Source organism: Lachnellula hyalina (genome assembly GCF_007821495.1).
Source record: "Lachnellula hyalina strain CBS 185.66 chromosome Unknown contig00085, whole genome shotgun sequence".
Classification (NCBI taxonomy): Eukaryota; Fungi; Ascomycota; class Leotiomycetes; order Helotiales; family Lachnaceae; genus Lachnellula; species Lachnellula hyalina.
In genome coordinates this window covers 94,738-120,118 of record NW_022157199.1, presented here as the reverse complement: position 1 = coordinate 120,118, position 25,381 = coordinate 94,738, and the positions used below count along the sequence as shown (strand labels likewise).

The 25,381-nt window shown below is 47.9% G+C and overlaps 11 protein-coding genes across 11 annotated transcripts; 6 read left to right on the top strand and 5 right to left on the bottom strand.

Annotated features, from left to right (window-relative positions):
• Positions 1-30: 30 nt before the first annotated feature.
• MRPL11 (54S ribosomal protein, mitochondrial) lies at positions 31-1,050 on the bottom strand (the record flags this gene model as incomplete). The annotated part of the gene is made up of 1 exon (XM_031149557.1): positions 31-1,050. One exon carries the CDS (start codon positions 1,048-1,050, stop codon positions 31-33), a length of 1,020 nt encoding a protein of 339 aa, XP_031004596.1.
• Positions 1,051-1,338: 288 nt separating this feature from the next.
• On the top strand, positions 1,339-2,646 carry trp4_0 (Anthranilate phosphoribosyltransferase; the record flags this gene model as incomplete). Its single annotated transcript, XM_031149556.1, has 2 exons — positions 1,339-1,665; positions 1,717-2,646. 2 exons carry the CDS (start codon positions 1,339-1,341, stop codon positions 2,644-2,646), a joined length of 1,257 nt encoding a protein of 418 aa, XP_031004595.1.
• Positions 2,647-3,191: 545 nt separating this feature from the next.
• Positions 3,192-4,479, top strand: LHYA1_G004597 (putative 2-hydroxyacid dehydrogenase; the record flags this gene model as incomplete). Its single annotated transcript, XM_031149555.1, has 5 exons — positions 3,192-3,232; positions 3,311-3,525; positions 3,610-3,750; positions 3,808-4,070; positions 4,138-4,479. The coding sequence occupies 5 exons, from the start codon at positions 3,192-3,194 to the stop codon at positions 4,477-4,479; spliced, it is 1,002 nt and encodes a 333-aa protein (XP_031004602.1).
• A 1,242-nt stretch (positions 4,480-5,721) lies between these two features.
• On the bottom strand, positions 5,722-7,978 carry LHYA1_G004596 (putative transcriptional regulatory protein; the record flags this gene model as incomplete). The annotated part of the gene is made up of 4 exons (XM_031149554.1): positions 5,722-6,803; positions 6,893-7,157; positions 7,407-7,511; positions 7,568-7,978. 4 exons carry the CDS (start codon positions 7,976-7,978, stop codon positions 5,722-5,724), a joined length of 1,863 nt encoding a protein of 620 aa, XP_031004601.1.
• A 2,125-nt stretch (positions 7,979-10,103) lies between these two features.
• Positions 10,104-12,143, bottom strand: cwf19 (Pre-mRNA-splicing factor; the record flags this gene model as incomplete). Its single annotated transcript, XM_031149553.1, has 1 exon — positions 10,104-12,143. One exon carries the CDS (start codon positions 12,141-12,143, stop codon positions 10,104-10,106), a length of 2,040 nt encoding a protein of 679 aa, XP_031004604.1.
• Positions 12,144-12,318: 175 nt separating this feature from the next.
• On the top strand, positions 12,319-13,532 carry SPBC119.15 (GPN-loop GTPase; the record flags this gene model as incomplete). Its single annotated transcript, XM_031149552.1, has 2 exons — positions 12,319-12,382; positions 12,433-13,532. The coding sequence occupies 2 exons, from the start codon at positions 12,319-12,321 to the stop codon at positions 13,530-13,532; spliced, it is 1,164 nt and encodes a 387-aa protein (XP_031004603.1).
• Positions 13,533-13,811: 279 nt separating this feature from the next.
• RPC10 (DNA-directed RNA polymerases I,II,and III subunit) lies at positions 13,812-14,252 on the bottom strand (the record flags this gene model as incomplete). Its single annotated transcript, XM_031149551.1, has 2 exons — positions 13,812-13,926; positions 14,053-14,252. 2 exons carry the CDS (start codon positions 14,250-14,252, stop codon positions 13,812-13,814), a joined length of 315 nt encoding a protein of 104 aa, XP_031004598.1.
• A 510-nt stretch (positions 14,253-14,762) lies between these two features.
• On the top strand, positions 14,763-15,784 carry LHYA1_G004592 (Uncharacterized protein; the record flags this gene model as incomplete). The annotated part of the gene is made up of 3 exons (XM_031149550.1): positions 14,763-14,765; positions 14,811-15,608; positions 15,656-15,784. The coding sequence occupies 3 exons, from the start codon at positions 14,763-14,765 to the stop codon at positions 15,782-15,784; spliced, it is 930 nt and encodes a 309-aa protein (XP_031004597.1).
• Positions 15,785-17,678: 1,894 nt separating this feature from the next.
• Positions 17,679-19,047, top strand: LHYA1_G004591 (uncharacterized protein; the record flags this gene model as incomplete). Its single annotated transcript, XM_031149549.1, has 2 exons — positions 17,679-17,728; positions 17,820-19,047. The coding sequence occupies 2 exons, from the start codon at positions 17,679-17,681 to the stop codon at positions 19,045-19,047; spliced, it is 1,278 nt and encodes a 425-aa protein (XP_031004600.1).
• An 877-nt stretch (positions 19,048-19,924) lies between these two features.
• GCY1 (Glycerol 2-dehydrogenase (NADP(+))) lies at positions 19,925-21,048 on the bottom strand (the record flags this gene model as incomplete). The annotated part of the gene is made up of 4 exons (XM_031149548.1): positions 19,925-20,314; positions 20,365-20,715; positions 20,766-20,976; positions 21,026-21,048. The coding sequence occupies 4 exons, from the start codon at positions 21,046-21,048 to the stop codon at positions 19,925-19,927; spliced, it is 975 nt and encodes a 324-aa protein (XP_031004599.1).
• Positions 21,049-21,871: 823 nt separating this feature from the next.
• LHYA1_G004589 (uncharacterized protein) lies at positions 21,872-22,666 on the top strand (the record flags this gene model as incomplete). The annotated part of the gene is made up of 2 exons (XM_031149547.1): positions 21,872-22,037; positions 22,116-22,666. The coding sequence occupies 2 exons, from the start codon at positions 21,872-21,874 to the stop codon at positions 22,664-22,666; spliced, it is 717 nt and encodes a 238-aa protein (XP_031004564.1).
• Positions 22,667-25,381: the final 2,715 nt, after the last annotated feature.

Genomic DNA, 25,381 nt, shown 5'->3' with positions numbered 1-25,381 from the left:
CATATAGAATACAAGGCCACAAAGCCTGCTTTATGATTTCTCTTCAGAAGCTTTCTCCTCATCTTCCAACATAATACGTCGTCCTTCAACTGTAAAGTACAAGCTCTTCCCAGCACTCTCCAGTGTGTTCGTCACACCGGCCCCAACACTCTGCAACATGGCCACCAGCTGTGCTCGTAAGCCCTCTAATCCACCATCAATACCCCCAACCCATTTCGTCCCATCTACATCAAAGACCTTGCCCTCCACACGGGCGCCCAGCAGCAATAGCTTCTGCATCCCGCTTTGTACAGGCGGGTCATGCCACCCAGGGTTTGCCCTCCTTGTCGGGGCAGGAAACTGTGGAGGGCTGGGTGAGAGTATGGATAGGGCAGCTTTCAGATGAAATGGCGAGACAGTGGGGAAAGTCAAAACCGCCAATGGTCCCGACAGTAATGGGGCCAGGGTATGGGATTTCTTTGCCGTAGCATCGTGGGCGGCTTTGGACAGTGTATGCGTCAAATCCGATCCGTCTGACTTGAAGACCGGATTTGTAGCAGAGGAAGGCGCAGATGGATCTGTAGGGTCCAGCGTTGAGGGTGAAGTTTCTGGCTTGTAGAATTCGACAATTTTCAAAGCTGAGGAGAAGATGCCGGTTTGGATGATCTGCATTTTTATCCCTTCTTCTAATTGCTCTGCTGGAAAACCAGCAGCCACTCTAGCTTCATCCACTTTTCGCAGAGCGAGGGAAAGTTCGCGCCGTATCGCGCTCCACTCGTTGGACTTAAGATTGTTGTGTTGGAAGAGGAGCATCAGGGGGGTCGAACGGAGGAGTGACGCATACTGTCGGAGCAGCTGTGACTTTCTGAACTCGGGAGGCTTATAGGAGGGCGGTTGAGTTGGTGGATATCGTGCTATGGGAGCTTCTCCCCTTGTCATTCGCTCATGGGAGGCAGCGGGCGTGATTGCTGTAGCTGTAGCCGTAGCATATTGACGTCGAATCTTTAAGGGTCGTTTACATCTTAAAATTGAGGCAATTGCCCTTGATGGTGGGGATGTTCTTGGGAGCATCCTGGAGATTCAATTAGAAAGGACCAAACGGGGTTTGATTGGTGGGTGAAAACGCGTACCTGCCGAATTGCTCTCCTAAAAAGCTGCTGAGATGTTCACGGATCCAAATTGTATATCAAAAAGTTCTAATGTAGACTAGCGCTACCAAATTGTGAGGCCTTAAAAATCTCAGGTATCATTAATCCGACATGCCTTAATCTGTAAGATACCATATAGAGATCACCTGCCTACGACCCCCCAGCATTTTCTTTGAGTTCAATTGTTGGGATAAATTGATCAACGATAAATATGGCTTCTGGAGTTGAGCCAAGTGCTCCTCAAATTATCTCCATAACCCCATTACTCCGAAGACTATGGCCTTCACCAGGTGATAATAATGTCACGGCAGAGGAAATTGCTCTGGCCATATCCCACATATTCACAGATCAACTATCTCCAGTTCAGACAGGTGCCCTTCTCACATGCTTGCATTTCACTGGCTGGGATCGAAGAGCAGATGTTATTGCGAAATGCGCCGAGGCAATGCGACAAGCTGCCACTCAAATAGACAGGAAGAGACTGGAAAGTGTTGTGAAAGCTCGAGGTCGGCCAGAAGGTGATTACAGAGGGGGACTTGTGAGTTTGATTATATCCATTGTATCATATATATACTGAGAAGCATTATAGTGTGATATTGTTGGAACTGGAGGCGACTCGCATAACACCTTCAATATCTCCACAACTTCATCGATTCTGGCATCATCTCTTCTACTTCTGAGCAAGCATGGCAACAAAGCCTCAACCTCTAAATCAGGTTCAGCAGATCTGCTCAATGCTACTCAACCTACAGCTCCAAATCTGATGGCCATCACTCCAGAGACACTCCCTAGTATCTACGAGAAGAGCAACTACTCATTTCTTTTTGCCCCAGTGTTTCATCCAGGCATGAGATACGTTGCTCCAATCCGGAAAGAACTTGGATGGAGAACTATATTTAATTTACTTGGGCCATTAGCCAACCCAATTGAAGGGAGCATCGAAGCTCGACTTCTAGGGGTAGCTCGAAGAGACATCGGACCTGTGTTTGCGGAAGCCTTGAAGATGATTGGATCAACTAAGGCCTTGATTGTTTGCGGCGAAGAGGACCTCGATGAAATCAGTTGTGCAGGTAAAACCTACTGCTGGAGACTGGTAAATCGCTCGACTCATGAAAAGCCCTCGGCAAGTGATGTTGATGTCGAAAGCTTCACTATTTCACCTGCGGATTTTGGATTACCATCGCATGCTTTGAAAAATGTCTCTCCTGGCAAAGAACCCCACGAAAACGCAGAGATCTTGACGAAGCTGCTCCAGAATGAACTACCACGGGATGATCCAATTCTCGATTTCGTTTTGATGAATACGGCGGCGTTATTTGTTGTTTCGGGGGTGTGTGAGGCGGATACGAGTGATTTAGGGCATGGCGATGATGGGAAGGTCATCACTGAGAGAGGTCCTGGTGGGGGGAGATGGAAAGAAGGAGTTCGAAGAGCAAGATGGGCAGTTGAGGGTGGTGAAGCCTGGAGGCAATGGAGGCAATTCGTAGAGGTGAGCAATAGCTCTGGGAAGAGTCAATGAAGCCGGTCTAGATAAAAAAGTGTGTTGGTAAAAGTTGGTAAGAGTTACACTTCTAGGAAAGAAGATGGCAAGATTTCATTTACTCCAAGCTTAAGCGTAAGGGAGAAGGTGATAGATAGTAGAAGCATAAGGTAGCTATATAACATCATGTTTCGGACTCAACAGCCTCCTTCATCCATAGTTGGAATACTTGATCCAGTGATTTTATATACTTGACTATGCCGACCACCAGAGGTGCAATTGAGCAACTCGGGGACTGACGGTCCGATATCGCCCCTTCCTTACCTTTATACTGTAACCTTCACTTTGTACCTGCCTTTCCTCTTCCTTTTCCCTTTCCCTCTCCCCTCCCTTGCCCTCTGCCTTTCCTTGACCACAGCACATGGTTTTGCGTTCTAGAAGCTTAGCTTATTTACAGCCTAACGAATAATAACGAGTGAGGGGCATTTTCAACCCCTCCATGAAAGCCAACCCACCCCCACTTCAACACATCCTTTTTGTTTACTTACCAAGTACTTCCCAACGAAACGTGAAAAACATCCACGATGAGCAAACCACAAATTCTCCAATTGGGAGAAATCGACCAGTATGTATTCCCAATCCCAAAGCCCCCTCCGCCTCAAGCCAGCCCTTCTCATTCACTTCTATGCTAACCTATGAACAGCGCAAAGAAAGAATGGGCTACCCTATCCTCAATCGGCGAGCTTATTGAACCCAAAGCGCGTTCACGAGAAGAGTTTATTGCAGAGTGTAAGAAAGGCGTCTTTGACAAGGTGGTGGTTGCGTACCGGACATTCCAGAGCGTTGCGATTACCGGGCTGGTGGACGAGGAGCTGGTAGCAGCGTTGCCGGAGAGCTTGAAGTTTATTGCTCACAATGGTACTTTGCCCTACTATAAGATGCCTAGTTCAGGAGGAGGGGTCCAAGGGTGTGGATTTGGACTTGGTTGACAGATAAATGCAGGAGCTGGATACGACCAAATCGACGTTCACGCCTGCACCGCGAAGGGCATCCGAGTCAGCAATGTGCCAACAGCCGTCGACGATGCTACAGCAGATGTGAACATGTTCCTCATACTCGGAGCACTACGTGGATTCAATACCTGTATTCTCCCCCAACCCACCAAGAACGACCATGACACTAGCTAACAGTTCACCAAAGCAATGATGGCTCTCCGCAATGGCCACTGGAAAGGCTCCCCACCTCCACCTCTAGGCCACGATCCCCAAGGAAAAGTCCTTGGAATTCTAGGCATGGGCGGCATCGGCAGAAATCTAATGAAGAAAGCCGCGGCCTTTGGCATGACAACCCAGTACTACAACCGCTCGCCATTATCCGAGGAGCTGAGTGGTGGCGCCAAGTATGTTAGCTTTGAGGAGTTGTTGAAGACGAGTGACGTGCTGTCTCTTAATCTACCTCTGAATGTAAGTCATATCTCTAAATTGTTGGCCGTGAAAGGTAGATAGGGATATGAAGGTTAACGAAAGATAGAAACAAACCCGCCACATAATCTCGACCAAAGAATTCGAGATCATGAAACAGGGCGTTGTTATCGTCAATACAGCCCGAGGTGCCGTAATGGACGAAGAAGCACTCGTGCGCGCCCTCGACAGTGGCAAAGTCTGGTCCTGTGGTCTCGACGTTTTTGAGGAGGAACCGAGAGTTCACCCCGGCTTGATTGCGAATCAGAATGTGATGTTGGTACCACATATGGGAACCTGGACAGTGGAGACGCAGACGAAGATGGAGATCTGGTGCATTAATAATGTGAGGAGCGCAGTGGAGAAGGGAAAGTTGATGAGTCCGGTGGCAGAGCAGAAGGACATGAAATGAAATGAAATGAAGCGGTGTGATGATGATGACGATGATGATGGATAGACGCTCCTTTGGGTATTCTTGCGCTTGCTAAGAGACCAAAAGAACATACCTCCGTAGACCGATTTCATGAATAGATGGCGAGCAATAAACAAATGATTTTACTGCCATATCATGTTCCCTATGTCCAGCTAGACAGGCTAGTGCTAGTGCTAGTGCTCCGTAACAAACAGATAATTTTTTCGAGCCCCAGTATCTTGACCTTGGTACTATTTCCATGTTCCTGCCAGAGATCTCTCGGCTGAAGCCGACTCTATCCCTGTATCTTGGGCAGCACCTCGGTCCTTTCCCCACCCCACGGGTTCCTGCATCTAGGATGGTGATCTACTACGAGCCCAAGTGGTGTCATGAAACACTGGAACGTTACTGGGAAGTGATTAGTGAACAGGGGGAAAGAAAGTTTGAAGCAAGGGGAGGACGTTCTGTCTTTCGTCGTGAAACTACTTGCGGATTAGAGGAATAGCGAAGGAGAGGTTGTTGTCGCTTGAAAACTAGAAGTCTTGTGTGTTATTACTCAGGTCAGGCGGCTTGGAGTCAAGCGCGTTACAATTGGAAGTGAAAGTTAGCAAAATAGCGATGCGTATTACAAGCCTTTTGTTCTCGTGGTCATCTAATCCTACACAAGGAAACACGCACCATCTACCATCCAGCTATTCATTCCTAATGATCAGAAGTCTAGATGTAGCTCCCTGGCTAGGTTGTTCTCGCAACTGCCATTTTCCCTTTCCCACCCAATTTTCATCATTCTATACGCAGATACGCAGAAAAAATAAAAAAAGCAAACCGCCAGATTTTGTCTTTCCTGATCCATAAGGTTACATCTTGTAGTTCGCCTGCAAGGAAAAATATTCTTCTCACTGCATGCGTGTTTATGGATTGTGTGCCTCTGATGACAACACATCTGTAAATCGAGCAGTAAAAGAAGTATGACCCAATTTCCCCTTTTCAATGCAGCAAGACAGGTAGTTGAGATAGATGAGTACAATGCAAGAACGCCGTTAAAAAGACCCCATAAACACCATTGAAGGAGACCAGGAACAATTGAGATGTCATTTTGAGGTCAGAAAGAGAATCGGAGGTCTAGTCTCCGTTATTGACGTTTTTGTGTTGTTATACCAAGCGCGCAAGCAAGAAAGGGGCATTTTTGATGATTCGTCTAAAATACCGCAAAATGCCCCTTGAGTAGCTGACTGAAGGCGATTAATCGGATTTTGTCACCGGAACTGGTGCAGCTGCTGGAGGTGCAGCAGGGGTTGGGACCGCAGTCCAGGAGCGGGTAGCAAGTTCACACAATCGTCGAATGACGTTTGTAGTTCCTCCACCTGTACCTTCGTCGTTGATAAATTTTTTGGCAACGGCTAACTTCGACTTGTTGTCGGACTCATCGAAGTGAAGTGGTGCATCACTGTCAGTGTACTCGGACACACGGTGACCAAGAGCACGGACAATGGCAATGGAGTAGAGAACATCCCGGTTCTCTCTACCATCAAGAAGATTTCTCAGAGCACCAGTAGTGTCGTCAATAGCCTTAGCCTCACTTGGGTCATCATCACGGAGGCAGACGAAGTTGCCGAGCGTGTACCAGAACTCCAACTCTCTTAGTCGATGATGATCAGTGCTTCCCTGGACGGGGGCTGTAAGTCTGTTACTGGTTGCAACTCTGCCTGTCAACAGATTCTCAAACACCGTCAAGCGATTGGCAGCTTCGGTGGCATCATCAGTTGGTGGAACGACTGGTCCCTTGGTCTCGCTTTTAATACCATTAGCAGCACCTTCGGCGGTAGCAGCTTGTTGAACCATTGTTGCAAGCCCCCAGACGAGTCTAGCCTCAACACTGGAGGTAACGGCAATCTGCTTTGGATCGGCTGTATGACTTGTCTTGGCGAAGTGGGCGAGCAGAAGGCCGAATTTATCCAGCACCGCCCGATCAGTGGTCAACCTCTTCACACCATTCTCAGAAGGGAACCATTTGGATTCGAGGAAACCTTCGAGACCAGGGGCATAAATACTATAGTAGAGGTGCTTGGCTTCTTCGAGCAGGGGCGAGCCTTGGGAGAAGTCACCGCCGCGCAGACCAGGAATGGGAGGGGCACCGAGGGTAAGAAGTTGTTCGATGGAGCGTTTTGCTGGAAAAGTCGTGTAAGCGGCTGTGTTTTCAAAGAACGAGCTTGAAGGGGAGAAGGAGGACGCGCCACCTCTAAGGTGGGGTGTATCGGATGTAACAGGGAAGGGGCTTGCGCTCTGCAATGCTCGCTTTAAATCATCGCGGAAAGTTGGCATACCTGATGTGGTGGGTTGAAATATATTGCTAGCAGCAGTGGAAGGGGTAGCAGCCTCCAAAGCTGGATCAATGGCGGAGGCGTAGTCGTACTGTCCACTGCCGAGCCAGGAGAACTGACTCCGGCAGAGAGGGCGGGATCGTAGGCCATGCTGACGGGAGCACCGTAGCCACCGAGAATCTGCGACTGATTGCCGTACGGGTTCGCAGTTGCGGCCGAGCCTGCTTGGGAGGGGGCAGAGCTTGGCGCTGGCTGGATATTTGGAGGCCCTGGTTGTTGCTTGAATATGGGATCGTAGCCCAGGCAGTCCCGCTTGGATTTTTGACAGTTGCGACACGCTGGATGCTGCTCGTCACACTGGTGGTGGAAGATATTAGCAATGCGCACAATAAATGAGTGATCTTTGCTCGACTCCGAGGGTAAAGACAGAGTAATATGCAGATGTCCGAGTAGAACTTCTAATTGTTTGCGATCGATAAAGTCGCTGGCTCGCTTTCGGCTCTGCGCTCTTCTGGAGCTCACATGGCCTCTCGCCTACTCTTAGGTAGATTCGCTTGCTTCAAATAAACGAAAGATCGCGAAGAACGTCGTCCCTCCTCGTCTTACATCCATCAAATCGAAGAAATCACCAGAATTGGAACGCGATGTACTGACCTTGATGCGACGTTTCCTGCACGTCAGGCAACCAGTCTTGGTCCGCCGCTTGATCTCCTACGCGACCGAATGTCAGCAAATCCGAATTTCCCATCACGATTGCGCCGACGCACCTTTTTATGACGACCGCCGCTCATCACACGGGCATCGGTGGCAGGGAGCGCATAGCGCATCTGGTTAGGGTCGGAGGTTACGCTGGCATAATGAGAGGGATGTGGCAATTGACCCCCATAGTAGGGCTGGTTCATGGCGGGATTCATGGGCGCCTGGGCTGGATCGAGGGTTCGCATACTAGGTAGGGACATATTGCTGCCGGAGATGTTACTGCCCGTTGGCGATGCGCGATATGGTTCGGACTGTTGGTTGTTGGGAGGAGGATATTGGTAATTGGGATTCGGATTCGAGAGGGAGGGTGACGGGTAGGAGCCGGCCTGCTGTGCATTCGACATGGAGGGCGAGGACGGGGCTGACCCGTTCTGAAGGTTTGAATGCGAGGAAAGATGAGGAGAGTCTCTCTGCGCCATGTGAGTCCGGACGAGACAGGTGTTGGTAGTGATGTGTCTGTCAATATGGCTGTCGAGGTTGCCTTTGGCGATATTTAGAGTACGTAGGGTAGGTAGGTAGAGTAAGGGTAGTTGATCTGATTTTAGGCCCGCAGCAAAAATGACACGACTGGGCAGAACACGGAAATAAAATGAAGCCGGCGGCGAACGTAGCCCGCGCGCCGCGGAAAGAAAAAGAACTCGAGGCAAGCCTCCAGATCTATACAGGACAGTCGATACTGCAGCAGAACTGGAAGAACAGTATAGAGTACTTTTGTACCTAGGCAGTATCAGTCGGTACGGTACAGCGTCTGGTAGGGTGTCGCTTAATACCTCGAATGTTCTCGTCTCGCGAAAAAAGGGAGGAAACGCAGCGCTATGGGGTGGAGCGGGGTGGAGTGGAGTGGAATGGGCAGATTGACAGACAGTTAAGTTAGTGTAGAGAGCGCAGCGTGAAAGGAAGTAATCATGCCCAAGCAGGAAGAAGACGATGCGATTCCCCAGCCCAGATACGATCAGCTCAGATCATTTTTAGCTTTAGGTACCTTGGTACTTCAGTTCAGGCCTTGAAAATCTGTTCTCAGGTTGACTGTAGCGTTAAACTTGTTTCGGCCTAGCGTACATAGGAACAGTGGCATTGCAATTCGAATTAGAAATGTGAAGATGGAATAAATACATCATAAATCATAAATCATAAAATCAGGGCAGGAATGCGTCGTATTATATATCACCTGTTACTGCTGCAAGAGGCAGAAGCAGAAAAGAAAACGCGTATATGGTGGTATATAGTTCGCGAGTTCGCATGAAAGTACCTTACAACCTCACCTACTCTCTCTACTGTCTCTCGTCTCTACTGAATTCACAATTACCTACCTTCACTCTATATACCTACCTTACTCCTCCTATAACTTAGCGATCGAAGGCCTTTGGAAGCTTCGAAAGCGCCGGCATTTAATAGGTACTGACAAATGCTATAGAACCTTGGCAGCCTTGTTCCTGGGGATCCTCCGTGTACTGACTGGCATGGCAGTCTGTATTGACAAGGACTTGATCACGTAGAATGTCCCACAAAGCTGGAATTCCTGGGCCTTTTACTACAAAGTGTTTCATCACAAGTACTAAGGATCTTTATAAACTTATATTATAACCCTTTTTGCTTGCTTCTTTTTTCCATTCATCCAACTGTCCTCTCTCTTGTCAGCCAGCTGAAATGCGACGTCTAATTCAGCGCAGCACCTCTACCCAATCGTATGCTGTTATTCCTTTAGCCGTACAAATAGTAGCAGGATTCAGTCTCACCGAGAGATTGCCTTCCTCTAACCGGCGACATCACGAAATGAAGCATATGTTTGAAACTGTCATTTAGTTTCAAACATCTTAGTACTATTACAATAAACCACACTATAAATTCCAGGCAGGTCGCCGCCTGCGTGCCGAAGACCACCTGAGGCCTTGTGCTGTACCACCCACCTCTTTCTACGGAACTTCTGGAAGGGTGCTATTTGTAGGAAATGTACCGATATTGCACGTTGATGCTGCATGGCGGATACTCGCAATTGCATAAATCCTTTGCTCATACCCTACACACTTGTTCCATGTACTCCGTAATTATTGAACTTCAAAGGTGACCAAGGAGGACGGACAGGTCTCAGGAGCACAACTCTGCCCAAGATAGAAGTACCTCTTACTCAGATCCGCTAAGCCACTTCCCGATGCGAGTCTAATATGCCTACATGGGAAGCTGCAGCTGGAAACGTTCATCTAATTCTATGCCACGAGATGACTGTGCTTGTTACAAGTCCATAAGGATGAGAACCACCCAGGGAGGGATATTAGTTTGTGCAGCCACACGATACGAGGTAAGTTCTCGGCCACCGCCGTTATTTGTACATTCCTGATCCATCCTTCTCGGATTGCCTGTGTTTGGATAACTCAGAAAGAGTGTACGGCGTGCATCTCAGGATTGTTCCATTGAGGCTTTTCATACATCACATGATTCTCCTCCGCACAGCACAGCCTCGAATCGGAAACCGGGCCGGCAACCAGTAATAAAGCCTTCCAAATCTGGTGAGCCCACACATGAAACTGACGCGCTGCTGGCATGCTCCTAGCCCTCTGTGAGTACTCTGGTCCAATCGAACTTTTTCCATCGCTTCTTGAACCCATCGATTCGTTTATCTCCTCGGCTCCATCGTCCCTGTCTCTTTATAACATCAGGCTCAATATCTAGCATTCCGCCAATGATTTCTCTTGCGAACAAATCTCCCCGCGGCCATCGGTTCGAGTCTTCAACAATATGCCCTAATCCACCATCAAGATCAAACCAAGCATGGAAATAAGGCATTTCCTTGGCGATTGACCGACGGAACGCTAATTTGCCAAAACCGTCTCGTGCTCGTGCTGCCGTATCTATCAGTTTCTTATGCTGTGTCCATTCCTCGTCGGAAGATAGAATCGCTTCTTTGAAGAACGCTGGGGCAGTCTCGCCCAGGCTATATGGTAAGGGCACAACTTGCATGGCGGCGTGCATTTTTTTCTGCGGGGTGGCAGCGTTTTCATAGAACACAACATCGCGACCCTGGTCATGATACATCCGTGTCAAGCACTTCATGAAATTTCGGATCTCCTCCCATTCATCGTCATCGCACTCCAGAAGATTCGTCCTGTGTTGGATCGGGACGATGACTGCACCACCTTCACCCAATTCCGGCTCTGTCGGCAAAGTTAGGTAGACTCGTGTGCCCAGTGATATCAGAGGTGCAACAGGAGGTTGGCCCTTGTCTTCTTGATGGCAAAGCTGGCAGGAATCAAGGATCCGATTCATCTTCTGGAAGTCGCCAATAGCCGCATTCTTCAAATTGATCTCGGACTTTTGGACTCGCTTTGCAAGTTTGTTTGCGTTGTCATCCATGTAATCAAGATCAGTATCGAACTTAGCGTCTTTTGAAATACGTTCGGCAGCTCTCATTCCATCACCACCAGCCTGTCCTCTGGTTCTCTTTTCTTCTCGAACCATGTCTTCAATGCTCATATCTTCATTCTCCTCAACCAGTCCTCTTTCACGGCCCCGCTTGTTATCGATAGATTTCACTTCTCCACGAGTGCCCGCTAACATTCGATTCTCCATCTTTCCTAGGACTATTACACCAGGCGTAGGGTTATTCGAAAAGCTTGCCATAGCCTCGTTGTACTCGGCTTCTAGCTGTGCTGCATCTGGAGAATTCTTCAATTTGGCCTTCATCACCTGTGCCTTCATCCGATTCAAAGCAGTAGAATCCAGCTGGATAGCTGATTGCACAGGCTTTTCCTCCACAATCTCTCCTTGGGGAAGCTCATTTTCACGTGATTCATCCGGACCTCTTCTGATACCCAATGCCATTTTCCTTTCCTGGAACAGCTCTCCGCTAGGTTTCTCCTTTCCCACATAACCCTCCCCATAGAGTTGCCTACGATCCAATTCCGTCTGCTCTTCTCGTGCATCATCAAACTCCTGTAGACCCCCAAATCGCTCGATGGCAATCTCATCCACAGATCGTCCACTCTGCTCAGCTTGTGTATAAACAGCCTTAAGCTTCGTCATACGCCATTGAGCTCCTAAATCACCAAATGTGTATTCAACATCATGCTCCGTATCTAAATCCTCCAAATTCTTGCCATCCGCCAACTCTTGTAAATGAACATTCAACTCGTTCCTGTGAATCTTCAAATCGTAATCTGGCTTTGGGGTTGGCTTCTTCTCGACCTTTTTGACGCCTTTCTGGGTGTAATCGAATTCCAAAGCCGAAGGATCGGTCATCCAAGAATCGCGAGTAAGCTTAGGAGTCGTCGACGGCTCTTCACCGTCTGGTACTAGTAAATCCTCGTGCGAGTCAGAAGTCTTCTCATGCTTGCTTCTTCGGTGACTGTTCTCCTCGCCCCCACGAGAATGTCTCGATCGTTTATGTCTGTGGTCATCACGCTCGTGGCCGTCCTCTCTGGGCTTGTGGTGCTTCGATCTGCGTTTATCTGCGTCCGAGTCGTCTCTGTGATGTTTCGATTGGTGACGATGCTTATGTTTACTCTTTTCCCTGCTGCTTGCATTCTCCTCTCGTTCCCTCGCCTTCTTCTCCTCTGCCAATGCCTTTTCGAAACCGTCGAGGCCGTCCATTACTGGAAATTGGTGAAACGTGGTTAAGGAATCCAAAATCTGGGGAAGCGAAATGGAGCTTCTTGGGTCTTCAAGCTTGTGCAAAAACATCCAAGCGAAAACATCCCACCTCACCCCGCATCACTTTTTCTCCGCAACCTTAGACCTCGATCTTCAACAATTACAAAACTCGATTATGGCTACACCACAGGCAATACCAGGCGCTCAGCCTGTAGCTATCGTCTGCGTAGGAATGGCAGGTAAGCATTCTTCACTTGAAAAACCGGAAACCCTCCTAACTCTCTCCCAGGCTCAGGCAAAACTACCTTCATGCAACGCATCAACTCCCACCTACACTCCCAGAAAGAGCCGCCTTATGTCATAAACCTCGACCCTGCCGTGCGCACTGTCCCTTTTGACAGCAATATCGACATCCGCGACAGCGTCAACTACAAAGAAGTAATGAAGTCCTACAACCTAGGCCCGAACGGCGGCATCCTCACATCCCTCAATCTCTTCGCCACAAAGATAGACCAAATTCTTACTTTGCTCGAAAAGCGCACTGCTCCCGATCCAGAAAACCCCGAAAAAGCTCCTATCAAGAACATTTTGGTGGATACACCAGGCCAGATCGAAGTCTTCGTTTGGAGCGCTTCGGGAAGTATCTTGCTGGACAGTTTGTCGAGCACGTTCCCGACTGTCATTGCGTATATCATTGATACCCCAAGGACGGCGAGTACAAGTACCTTCATGAGCAACATGCTGTATGCATGCAGTATCCTCTACAAAACGAAGCTGCCTATGATTTTGGTATTCAATAAGACGGATGTGAAGGACGCGGAGTTTGCAAAGGAGTGGATGACTGATTTTGAGGCCTTTCAGGAGGCACTTAGGCAAGAGGAAGAGGCTGGTAGTTTTGGAGGTATGGAGGGAGGCGGGAGTGGATATATGGGGAGTTTGCTTAACAGCATGAGCTTAATGCTGGAGGAGTTCTACAGTCATTTGAGTGTAGTCGGTGTGAGCTCTATGACCGGGGCGGGTATTACGGAATTTTTCGAAGCAGTACAGGGAAAGGCGGAGGAATTTGAGAGAGACTACAAGCCGGAGCTAGAGCGTAAGAGAAAAGCGAGGGAGGATGAGAAAATCCAGAATCGGGAGAAGGAGTTGGGGAGATTGATGAAGGATATGGCTGTCTCTGGGGAGCCATCTTCGAGAAAGAAGCCCGAAACTGATATGGATACTTTGAGCGACATGGAGGACGATGACGAGGACGAGGAGGAAGGTGATGAGAGCGAGGAGGGCTTGGCCGCGAGATACAAGCAAGCTCTAGCGGACTCTGGAGGCGAGAAGCCTAGTAACGAAGATTACAGCTTCACACGATATCTGAAAGCAAGCCAGATGAATATGTAAAGGACTTTAGGGTTATAGATGGGGACAAAAGGCGTTGTGGTGGGAAGCATTGCACGGCGCATATTTGATACCATACGGAACTTTTTAGTGGAAAACCAGGTTATAAAATTTGTACTCTTTCTTGAATGTTCCACTGCGAGGAAGCATTCTTCCAGCATTCACGAGATATAGGAGCTCTTAAAATACCCGTGAGGATTTGTAAAGCTCATGCATTCTCCAGCCTTTTATAGCCAGATCTTTCAGAGATGTACCCAACGCCAGTTTACATGCGTGCCCAAATCAGTCCATTATTGCGCCCTCATGCCATGGCTCCTGCTCCCCAAAACCAACTAAAATATCATTCTTCTTTCCCATCACTTTCATCTGCCGCAAGTTTTCGTCATCTAGCCTCAAACTGCACCATTCTGTTCACATCCTGTTAGCAAAGTTGAACTTCTCAGGCGACCTTCTTGCCCCAATATCCCGAATTGCGACCCCTCTTCACCTCCCCACTGTCAAACTCAAGCCGGCGGGGGCTCACCTCTTAGTCCTTTCCTTATAAAGCACACGATGCCCACACTCCTTGCACCGAATGGGATCACCCCTCTTGAGCGGCACCTTGCTGTTGCAGTCGCCGCAGAGGTAGTTGATGGCGGGGCCGTCGCTGGCAAGCCCGCTGCCAAAGGCGTCGCGAGTGGGTGCTGGGGCTGAGACGGGAGGTTGGTAGGCTTCGCGGGACATGGCTGCGACTCTGTTTGTGGGTATTCAGAGAAGGTCTGTTTATATCTGTGGGGTTGAGGTTGAGGTTGAGGATTGTGGAATAGTGATTCAAAGCTGTACTTGTCTTGTACCTGGAAATATTTCTTTGCGCGACGGATAAAAAGGCTGCGACTCTGGGACGCTAAGCTGTATTGGGGAGATCTAGATTCCCTTGAGGTTGAAGTCAAATCAAGGTGGAGCAACTACCATCGCCATGATCATCAGTTCAGCTTTAACTCTCCTCGTTCTTTTTCCTTTCTCATTCATTACAATGCGACTTGCAACATAATCCCAGTATTCATACAGTACCGGCATTTTCTTGCTGTACCTTAATCTCGCTCACTTGCTCAATTGCTGTGACTGCGTTGGTGTAAACCTATTTCACGTTTCGCATAGGAGGGGGGGGAAGCTCTTCAATTGTTGAGACTCTCTGTCTCCTACTTCGTGTGCATACTATCACATATCTACTATAAAATTGGTGAGAGAGGAGCCATGGTAAGCTTGCAGTCCCATGCTACAGGGAAAAGCTAATCGCTACAGGGCTGCTGCGCATCGACCCCATCATCGCCTTACCCTGCTCAGGAAGGTCACTCATCCTCTCGCGCAATAACATCCTCGCAACCTGAATCGCAGTCTGCCCTTCCGAGACCCTCTACCAATGCATCCAGTCACAGCAACCATCAACCTCGCCCCGCTCACTACCTTCAATACGGGCATCCAAGGCCGGGGAACAGCGCTGAAACCAGTGCCCGAAATAACACTGGTCCGTTGAAGCAGCCCAAAAAGTGGAAGACGAAACCTGGAGTAACTGCATGGACACGGGAGAGCCTGGATAGTGAACGAGAAGCATTTTTTGATACAAGAGTCACAGGTCGCCCAGAAATATGGCTGGCGATACGATCCGCGTTGGAATTGCTATGGGCAGGTGGTGATCCTGGGGATGAAGATGGCGGTATCGGAACAGCACAATCTATACTTGATGCAGCTGGAGTAGTTATGCAACATGGCGATATGACGAAGCTTGTCTACGATTCTTTTGGTGGTCTCTACGAGTTACCCAAGCACATAATTTCCGACCCGGAAAACTTGGCGCCGTCACCTGCTCCTATGTTGAAAAATGATGACGAAAGGAGTAAAGAGGATGGGGAAAGCGAGGAGATGGATGAAGATGAGGTTCTGAGGCGTAGGGAAGAGAAAGGAAAAGCGGTTATCAATGAGGCTGATATGGTGGTTGTGAAGGTGCGGTTTAGCGATGGCGCGCTTCCCGATCATAGCCTTAGGCTTGGGAAGGATGATTCTGTGCGCTTGCTTATACGGCGTGTTGTGGAGGAAGTTGGAGTACGTTTTCCTCTCCCATTGGCATTTTTTACTGACCAGTCAAATAGCTCGCTCCACCCAAGAGAATCAAGATCGTTTACATGGGTAGAATCCTAGTAGAGGGCAAGTCTTTGATAGATCAGGGGTGGAATGCTCAGGAGGAACATGTTCTTTCTGCGTTGGTGTTTGATAGCTAAAGGCAGTACATAGGCAGCAATCTCTGTCACTGGAATCGTCTTTTCTGTTCTGTAACGGTCTGGAAAGGAGGCATGGACATATTATGGGTATACCCTTGAGAATGAAGGCGTTTGGAGCGTGTGGTGTTTATAGGCTTAGCGTATCCATATGGGCAGGCACAGTGTTTGTCTCTTTAATCATGTTCAATACCCCTACACTAGCTACTAACCATGATACTAAGTGATTAGTGAGACATTTCTAAACCTACCTAGTATTTTAGGTCGGGGCTTTCACATGTTTCAGCTGTCACATGCAGATATCAAAGCAAAGGGAAGAATTTCATTCTTTTTATGTGTATCAACTCGCCTGCCTTATTCCCAAAGTTCTTCACGTATGTCACCTGTGTGATCGAGTTAGCTCCTGCATTTTAAATGTTCAAGATGATACATGACAGGAACGTGAGTAACTATCTCAGTTCTCCAAGGTGAAAATATATGTTTCTTCAAGGTATGTCTCGGAAAGAACAGCGAATATTTGGATTCATCAAAGCAACAGGCAATTTAACATGGCAATAGAGGGGTGTGCTTACATTTCGAAGATTCTTCGAACATTTGCAATTTCGGGTGTTACCTATATTCATCCATGGCAGTATCAGCGACGTTTCACCTCAATTAAGAAGATCTCGAGTGTGTGAGAGCAAGAACCATAAAGCAAATTTCAGGCTAGGATAAGGTTAGCTTGGATGTTCCATTCATTTGGCGGTAGGGATGCGTACCTCATTAAATCAGATTTTTTGTAATGCGTTCAGCAGCCGACTGAAGTCGGCTTCAAACAGTGTGAATAAGTTTCATCATTTGATGCCATGGTCTACCAACAGAGCGAAGAGGAGAATGTATTGTTTACCTGGGAAAAGCATGTTAGCGAAAGCTCAGAACCTGACGGTCGGTGATGCTGAAGTATCATGCAATTGGATCAGCTGACGAGTTCTCAACAAGCACTTCTCTACCGTCTATCCTCACAAGGTTTGTACGCCTTGCTTTGTTGAGAATAGGGGCGAGAGTGCGCAGTCTGTCCGCCCGTTCGTTCAAAGTTCGTCATGGTATGCATATATGGGAAGGGCTTGAACCGAGGGGGGTGTACCTATGCCAATTTTATGGTTAGCAAAGAGCTTTTGAAAGTGTTGAAGAAGAAATGCAATGATAGAGAATGGGTCAGACAAGGCTGAAACTTTAAAGAGACGGAATCTACATGATAACTTCAGTTCGAGGATTCCTAGATTTGTCATTGGATCATCACACCCAGTGGCATTAGGCCAAAGAAATAAAATGTAAAATGTAAAATTTACCTTTGATATCTAAATTGAGCATGAGACTGTGAGCGAGGACTGGAAGTTTACTGCGAGGGACAGTTAGCAACGGTCCTGGAAGTGAATGCAGGTTGAACGACGTTGGGTTAGAGAACTCAGAAATATGGTTACAAATCCCCATTGTGATGTAAGAGTTGGATTGTTCAATATGTGTTCTTCTCATCATTGAATGGGGTGGAAATATCGGGGAAGGAAGTTGGAGCTTACCATTGTATCGTTAGACGATCAACTGTCAGAAGGTCGAGGACATGTCGTTGACACTTTGATTCATAAAACACTGTATAACATATCCCAATCACGGCAATGTACGCGTTGTTGGTTCTGCTCTGTTGTGATGGGAAGAGGGAAGGAAAGTTGAAGCTCAAAAATATTTTGCGCGCAGGTGGGAACTGGATCCTTAGCGCAAAGCTAACCGCGTCGGATTAGCGCAGTATTATCATGACCACAGCCACACGTGGCGTCCGATATCAAGTGGCGAGCTTCTTATCATCATCAACTTCCCTTTTACACTTCTGCACCGCGAGAAACAATCTCCAGTAGTTGTAAACATGGCTCCAATAGGAGGCATCTTGGCTCCTATAGCCGTCAGGAGCTTCAAGTAAGTTTTGTCTTGCACGCAATGCCTTACAGCTTGCTATCCCTCAATGTACATCCCCCGCATTATAATTACGGTATTAACAACAACATAGGGTTGCTTTCAAGAAAGCCTCAACCCTTCTCAAAGCGCGCCTCCCAGAGGTAGCGAGACAACTCCAACGTGGAATTCAACGTGAAGTCCAACCAATACTCGTACGAACATCCCCACGTCAACCTATTCATCGGATAGCCGCTCTCCGCCAAAGCAAGGGAAAATGGTACACCACCCACAGCACTATCAACGCCGGCATCCGTCGGTTCATGGCGACAGGAGCACAGCATGGTCAAAAGTTTAATCGAGCTTCATTCCCATCCTCTGCCACTTCTAGAGCTGTTGGTCAACTTACCGCTCGAGCTCCCTTTGCCTCGACCCTACGTCCGAATCTCACTGGTGGTTCCCTCCCGCGAACCGCAGGAGGTTATGGCCTGAGTGGAGGACGTGCCAGCGCTCGTCATTTCTCTCACACGCCTGCTGCTCCGGCGCAGGTTGTCAATAATGTATCACAAGCAGTGCGAGCTTTTTTCCTGACCGGCCAGAAAGCCCAATTTGACGGGATGACGCCCGCAGGAGAGAAGAGATACCGCGCGGTCACTGATTTTCAAGAAGAAACCACACGCAAGATGCGGTCATTTTCAAAGAACGCACCTGGCTCTTATATCGACTTTCACGTCAACCCAACTGTTACTGCCCTCACCCCTCTCGGTGCCGCTTTCCCCTTCGGCTCAGCTCTGGAAACCTCAGTACCTAGCCTCAACACCGAGGGCTTCTTGGACGTTCTTTCGGTCGACTTCTCGCGTGCTCTGAAGGACCTCGCCGCTACAATGAACGACTTGAAACGTCTCGCTTCACTGGGCGATCTTCCCATAACCCTAGAACAAAAATCCATTCTCAGAGTCAGGTTTCCGGGTTGTCATGCCGAGAGCGTAGAAGCACTCTGTAATGAGATCGGGGTTCAACGAGGAATCATATATCAAGATGAAACATTTAGCCAGAGCTGTGGAGGTGAAGTTGCCTTGATGTTTCCGTTTGCACCTACGTCGGAGCATACCCTATCTTCACCAGGAGGCTCTTTGCGGTCACAAACAGGGCATGATTTTGAAGAGTTCATGGAAGATATTGATAATTCATGGCTGGAGGGATACGAAAGCATGGAGGATTCATCCGAGCATGAATCGGCGTACTTCACTAAGCCAAGTAAGCAGCAGAACTCGTCCAGCTATGAGGGCCTGGAGGGCATTTATCGATTTATCGAAGAGTGTGATAATGCACGGAGAATATGATACAATAAGATCTTTTCATTTGTCGATCTCTTAGTATGGGTTTGGATCAGGGTTTTGCATTTCAGATGATTGGACTGCGAAGGATTTCGAGGTGCTGGTTTAGGTTTGCTTAGGAAGATATACAGGCACATTCGCTCACTTCGCTTTGCATGTGGGCTCGATATTCTGGCCTCTTGAGTCTTGAGTTGCTTAGTTTAATAAACAATCCAGTGGATATATTTAAGTTTTCTGTGCACCAGTTAAAATCAACTTGAAATAGGCTTTCTTTTGGTAATAAAACGCTTTATGCCAAAAGCCGGATCTGAGTGATTAACGTTTTTGCCCAATTCACCACCCATCCCCGCCTCTCATCAATACGCAATATAGTTTGAGTTAAGACTGACTCTAACGTCCGCAACGACCGTAAACTAATCATCAGGTTGAAAACATTTACGCTAGATCTATGGAAAACATTTTTGCTTCGTAGACATGTCAAACCTAGTCTTTGAAGACATCAGTTATCAAGTTCGCAAGCTCCAAGAGCCCTGACTATAAGCTTAGAAAATGGTGCATCAAATCACAAACCAGTTCAGCTGGTTCCTCTATGGTGGCGGCTAAGGCCATTAGAGTTTTCTCAATTTAGCCTGTATTTCTGCAATTATTTATCTACAGTTGTTCCTTTTTCTTTTATTTGGGAATGCTACTTGTTTAGAGATGGGGAGAAGGCGGAGAGATTATGAACCGTTTAGGACTAGTAAATATTTCTCAACTATGAGCTACATTGTATTCGCTGCAGTATGTGTAGGCAGGAAAGGGCGGAAGTGCGGACAATGTCCTTATATTTTCAAATCATTCCTTCTGACTATAAAATATATCTAATTTAGGCATTTTACATAACTCATTCATCGTCCCCGAAGAAGACCTTGATGGGCAACCAATCATCACCGCACACCTTGAATCGATCTGGCAGGCCATCCAGCTTCTTGATCTCCTCATCCGTCAAACTCCACCCATCAAGCTCGAAGTTTGTCTCAACACGCTCCTTGTTCACACTCTTGGGAATAACGGACCAGCCCTTCTGGATACCCCATGCAAGAAGCACTTGCTGGGGAGTCTTGCCCTTGGCCTTGGCTAGAGTGAGCAGTGTCTCGTCTTTGTAGAGGGGGGAGTTGGTGGAGCCTAGGCACGAGTAACCGGTGCTGTGGATTCCCTTGGAGGTGTTGTAGGCGACGAGCTTTGGAGAGGGATTGTTGGGATGGAGTTCGATTTGGTTTACTGCTGGGACGATCTGGATCGGTCAGTTGAGGAAGAGTATAAAGGAAGGCAACCGAGACGAACCTTGGTAGACGGGTCATTGAGCAACTTCTCGAGGTTCTTGATACCAAAGTTGGAGACTCCAATGTTCTTTACCTTGCCAGTGGCAGGCAGCTTCTGCATCTCTTGCCATGTCTTGATGAAGTCCCAATCTGGGAGGTGCTTCTTCAGATCGGTGGGGTCGCTAGAGCATGGCCAATGAATGAGATATAGATCAACGTAATCGACACCCAGCGACTTCAAAGAGGAGTCAATCCCCTCTTGAACGCGCTTGTGCCATGGGTTGTCGAGCTTGGTAGTAAGCCAGATCTGCTCCCTTGGGACACCAGAATTCTTGATGCCAAGACCGACCTCAGCCTCGTTTCCGTATGCAAGCTGGTATTTAATCAGCATTCAAGCCCGAGAGATGGGACCGTTTCACAAACCGCTGTGTCAATGTGACGGTACCCTTTCCTCAAGGCAACCTCAACGGCCTTCTCAACTTCACCAGGCTGGGACTGCCAGGTTCCAAGTCCAATGGCTGGAATCTTGTCTCCCGTATTCAGAGCGTACGTCTTCCTATTTAGGTGGGCTTGTGAGCTGAACGGCCTCATGGGTGAAAAGTGAGAGGTCACACTGGCCAGTCTCCGCAGACTTCTGCTTTGACATGAACAGGCGGTACCTTGAGGGTGCGAAGCAAACTTACGAGGTAACATTAGTAGATGCCATGGTGCTTGAGGTAAGATGAAGGTGGTTTAAAGGGCGGGCAGATGCTAAACGTGGTCGTGGAAACAAGGGATATGCTTTGTACTTATACCCCTCCTAACGCCTTGGAAATTAAAGTCGGGGTGGTTGCCACAAACAATTCACCAGTAGAATAATGGAGAAATATGACGCCGAAGGGTTTTAGAGCGCCAATGGTAGCTTCTGATGCAGGACTATACTCGATTTATCAACCCTAGGGGCGAATCCCACCCTTCGACGGCAAGGCAAATGGGAGCATAAATGGACCGAAGCGTCTAGTTTCCTGTCATTTTGCAGCATGTAAGTTACGATGGAGGGGTAAGGCCGTGGGGCAAGTTTGAAGCTTGGGACACTTTTGACCATTTAGCCTGAAGTGTGACCGACAGCATGCGCGCCTATCACAGTGAGCGCTGTTTCTCCATACTATTAATAATAATATTGACGTCGCGGGGCTGAATTTGAAGCTACAACCTTCAATCGCCGACGTGCGTGGAGGGCTTGGAAAGGCTAGGTAAGTAAGTATATATATATATCGGAATCTGTACGGCGATCCTGAGTAACGGCAATGACTATTGGCATTATTATTGATCCTGCTGCATACAGTATCAAGTGAGAGTAAGAGTGAAAGTGAAAGTGAAAGTGAAAATGAAAGAAAGAAAAGGCTTTGAAGCATCGCATCTCGGGAAACCTTCCTATTGACCCTATTAGTCACGTGGGACTGGACAGCATCACCCACTTCATCTCCAGGTGTTGAGCAACTGAACTCCCAAGCAGCTCAATTCCCACAATTCTACCTTACCTGGGCACAATGTCTTCCGGCTTTGTATCAGGCGGCACCGCAGATGCCCCCATTGAGCGGAGCGATGAATGGCTTGTCGCCCAAAAGGAAATCGATGCCAATGCCGTTCGAAAAGCAGAAGCAGCTCGACAAACCGAGGAAAGGAGCTTATTCGAGACCTTAGAAGCTAACAAAGGTATTTTTATAACCGGTTCTATTACCTCGGCGCACAAGGGCTTGGGCTGATCACGTAGGGGTGCCTTGAAATTAATAGCTGCCAAACAAGATGCATTCGAAGAAGCAAATCGCCTGAAGAACCAGTTTCGCGCGCTTGATGAAGATGAAGTGGAATTTTTGGACTCAGTGCTAGAGAGCACGCGTGCTGATGAGGATAGGGTAAAGAGGGAGACTGCTGAAGGACTTGCGCTCTTTCGACAACAGCAAGAGGAAGCTGATAAGGCGAGGAGGGGAAGTGAGGGTGTGGCAGTTGCCGAAGCGGGATCGCCAATTGCGGAGGAGGAAACATGGATTTCTGGGGCAAGGAAGAGGAAACGTGCCAAAGAGAAGGATGTGCTTAAGGGCGTTAAGATTCGGAGGTCTTCTACGGCCAACGAGATCGGGAAACTCTCTGAAGAAGCTGCATCTGCTACTGGCGACAGCCCTGCGACCAAGAAGCAATCTACAGCTGCATCAGCCGATGCCACAGTAAACCCAAACAAGGCAACATCAAGCTCCAGTACAAAGACTGCTGTCGTGGTGAAGAAACCTCCAGCAAAACCCTCACTAGGCTTGGTCGATTATTGTTCTGACGAGGACGACGATTAATTAACGGAACATCAGTCTAGGAGTATGGAGTACCAATTGCGGAATCCAAGACAATAAAACAACCACCTGTGCCACCATTGACGAGACTTCCAAGCATTAAAGACTGTTCCCAAGTTGAACATCGTAAATTTAGCAAGCTATCCCCTAATCCTCTCGACTCCTTCCTCAGTAGAAGCTGAGTCCATCCAAAACGCACCAATCCACTCACAGCACATAGCTTATTCCCTTCAGCCTTCATCTTCTGTGTGCAGTCGCCTCGCAACCCAGCCGCAAGTGCCCCTCTAGGTCAACCTGGCATTCATTGCACCCCAAGCAGAAGTTGTCGACATGCGTATGGCGCTGATGCTGGAGCAACCCACGGTCGTCTTGGCGACTGTCATTGCAGATCACGCAGTAACCTTCATAATGTGCGTCATGTTGATGTCTCTTTAGCTGTGCTTCGGTGGGATAGCCGTGGTTCTCGCTGCACCAGCAGGTGTACGTGCTGATGTTATTGTAAGTATCGGTTTTAGTGCACCAACTGGTGTACTCGACGACGGGCATGGAGTTGTGCTTTTCCGACATTTCGTTTAGCTTTGCGTGGAGGTCGTGCGATGCTGCTATTTGGAGTGGAAATTCGGTCAAGGTTGAAAGCCAGGAAGGTCTTGTATAGCTTTTCACACCTTCACCAGTTGCCGTGATGGCAAAGATTCATTCACCGCCTAGGAGGAATGGAGATGATTCCTATTGCGTACAGCACTGCCTCCCTACTGTTGATGAGGAAACTTTCACCAAGTCCTGATGTATATGGGGAATCTGCTTATGAGTGCTCAAGTTCTCACAACAGTCGTTGCAAATATCGCAGAAGTTGTCGGGATGTGCGTATCGTTGATGCTGCAACAGGAGATCCTCCGCCCCATAAGTAATGCTACACCAGCAGGTGTGGATTTCGGCGGGCGAAGATGTACTCTTTTTATTCTTTGGCTGTTTGGCTTCAGGCATAATGCAAGTGCGATACCAAGAGGTTGTTTGTTGAGGTCTTCCTAAGCTTGCTCCTATTAAACAGTTGGTATTCCATGTTGCCTTGTATAGAATCCGAACCATTCATTCACTTCCAATAAGGTCTCTCTTAGCTTGATTGTCTGCCGCCTTGTAAATCTCTCTCTTGCTATACTCATTTCCTTATGCTGAAGGTTTTGCTGGCTTCCTCTCTAATATCATGCAAAGACCAGAACGAGAAAATCATACATCCTCTGGAACTTGAGTTTCACGCAATTAGAAAGTGACTCGGGCGATGGGGCATATCATACCCTTTATTGAGCAGAGAAAACAAAACAAATATGTGACACAAGCTCACTTCTCTTTCCATCGTCTCATTTACAGGTCCATGTACCGCTTAAACATTCAATGCAGGCTTTTTAGATTTCATATCTACGCCCCATCTTATCTTCATATTCATGTCAGAAATTAGTGTTACTCCCGGTACTCCTTTGGGTACTTCTTTAGTTGAATGTCTAGCTGAGAGTTCTGAGACTGATTCGTTGGCTGCAAAGCTTGGTGTAGTATATGGCTCTCGGCTACGTGGGTGCTGAGTAGGTATGCACCGAACATTCCTGAAGTGTTTATTGCAATAAACTATATATACCTCTTCGACTTCAGGGATTGCGTACGCGATCCGGCGAAATCGTTTCTGATATTGGACACATAGGGAACCAGGGAAAGGGCAAGATGCTTGAGCAAAGAACATGCGGCTTATGGACTTGGGTTATAACGGTACTAAGTGTGAAGCGAGGATTTACTGTTATCAGAACTTAACCCGCATTAAGATAAAAGAGGACCAGGAAATGTCCCCTGTATACCTGTACATGAAGCCTGAACGTAATTTTCAATGCCTTTGGTGTTGCTTGGAGTCAATACTTGCTAGTAGGTGAGAGAACAAGAATATGGCAAAAGCTTTTGTAGAGACTACCATCTTTTGCGCAGTATCCTTGCGTCTTCGTGTGCATCACCATCACGTCTAATCACCAGAGTGAATGAGCCGGTCTCTTTAGGTGTAGAAGCTTTGAATCATATCATTCGATTAGGTGGTGAGCCTTTTACCATACCGGCCAAAGCCATTGACCGGATCATGGGAGCAACCGCCATGGAACAGTCATGCCTAGAACTTTGACCAAGAACTTTTCAAAACCGGGTTTCAGCCAAGCAATAGGATTCTTGCTCGTGTTGTTCTTCCTAACGGACGACAGGAAAGGCTCTTTAAGTACCCAGGCGCTCAGACTACCTTTACTAATTATTCAAATGATCGGGTTCGGTCATGAAGGTGGCTTTGCGTTCCGACAGTATCAGAAAGTCCCCAGCCCGCTTGGAAGTTAAAGAGTAGACAACTTTAAACCATGTTATAAAGGCCTCAAATCAAGGAGACACCAAATGATGGGTGCTAGGAGCCCCATGTGCGTATTAAGGGTAATGATTAAAGAACCCCCCACCAGTGAAGCCGTACAGCATTCTTCGACCCAAGTTCGACCGTTTTTAGACCCCGGGCCTAGAAATCCCAAAAGGAGCCAACCCTAGCTTATAGCATGAAATCCATCCGTCACTATACAAGAAATATACTTCGAATCTGGGGTCCATTAGATAACCTCAGCACAAACCCGATATCTTATCCAAGACCGTTTCCCCGGCGCCACCCAATGTGTCTAGGATCGAAGTCAACTTTCAGATCTAAGTCCCATCTAC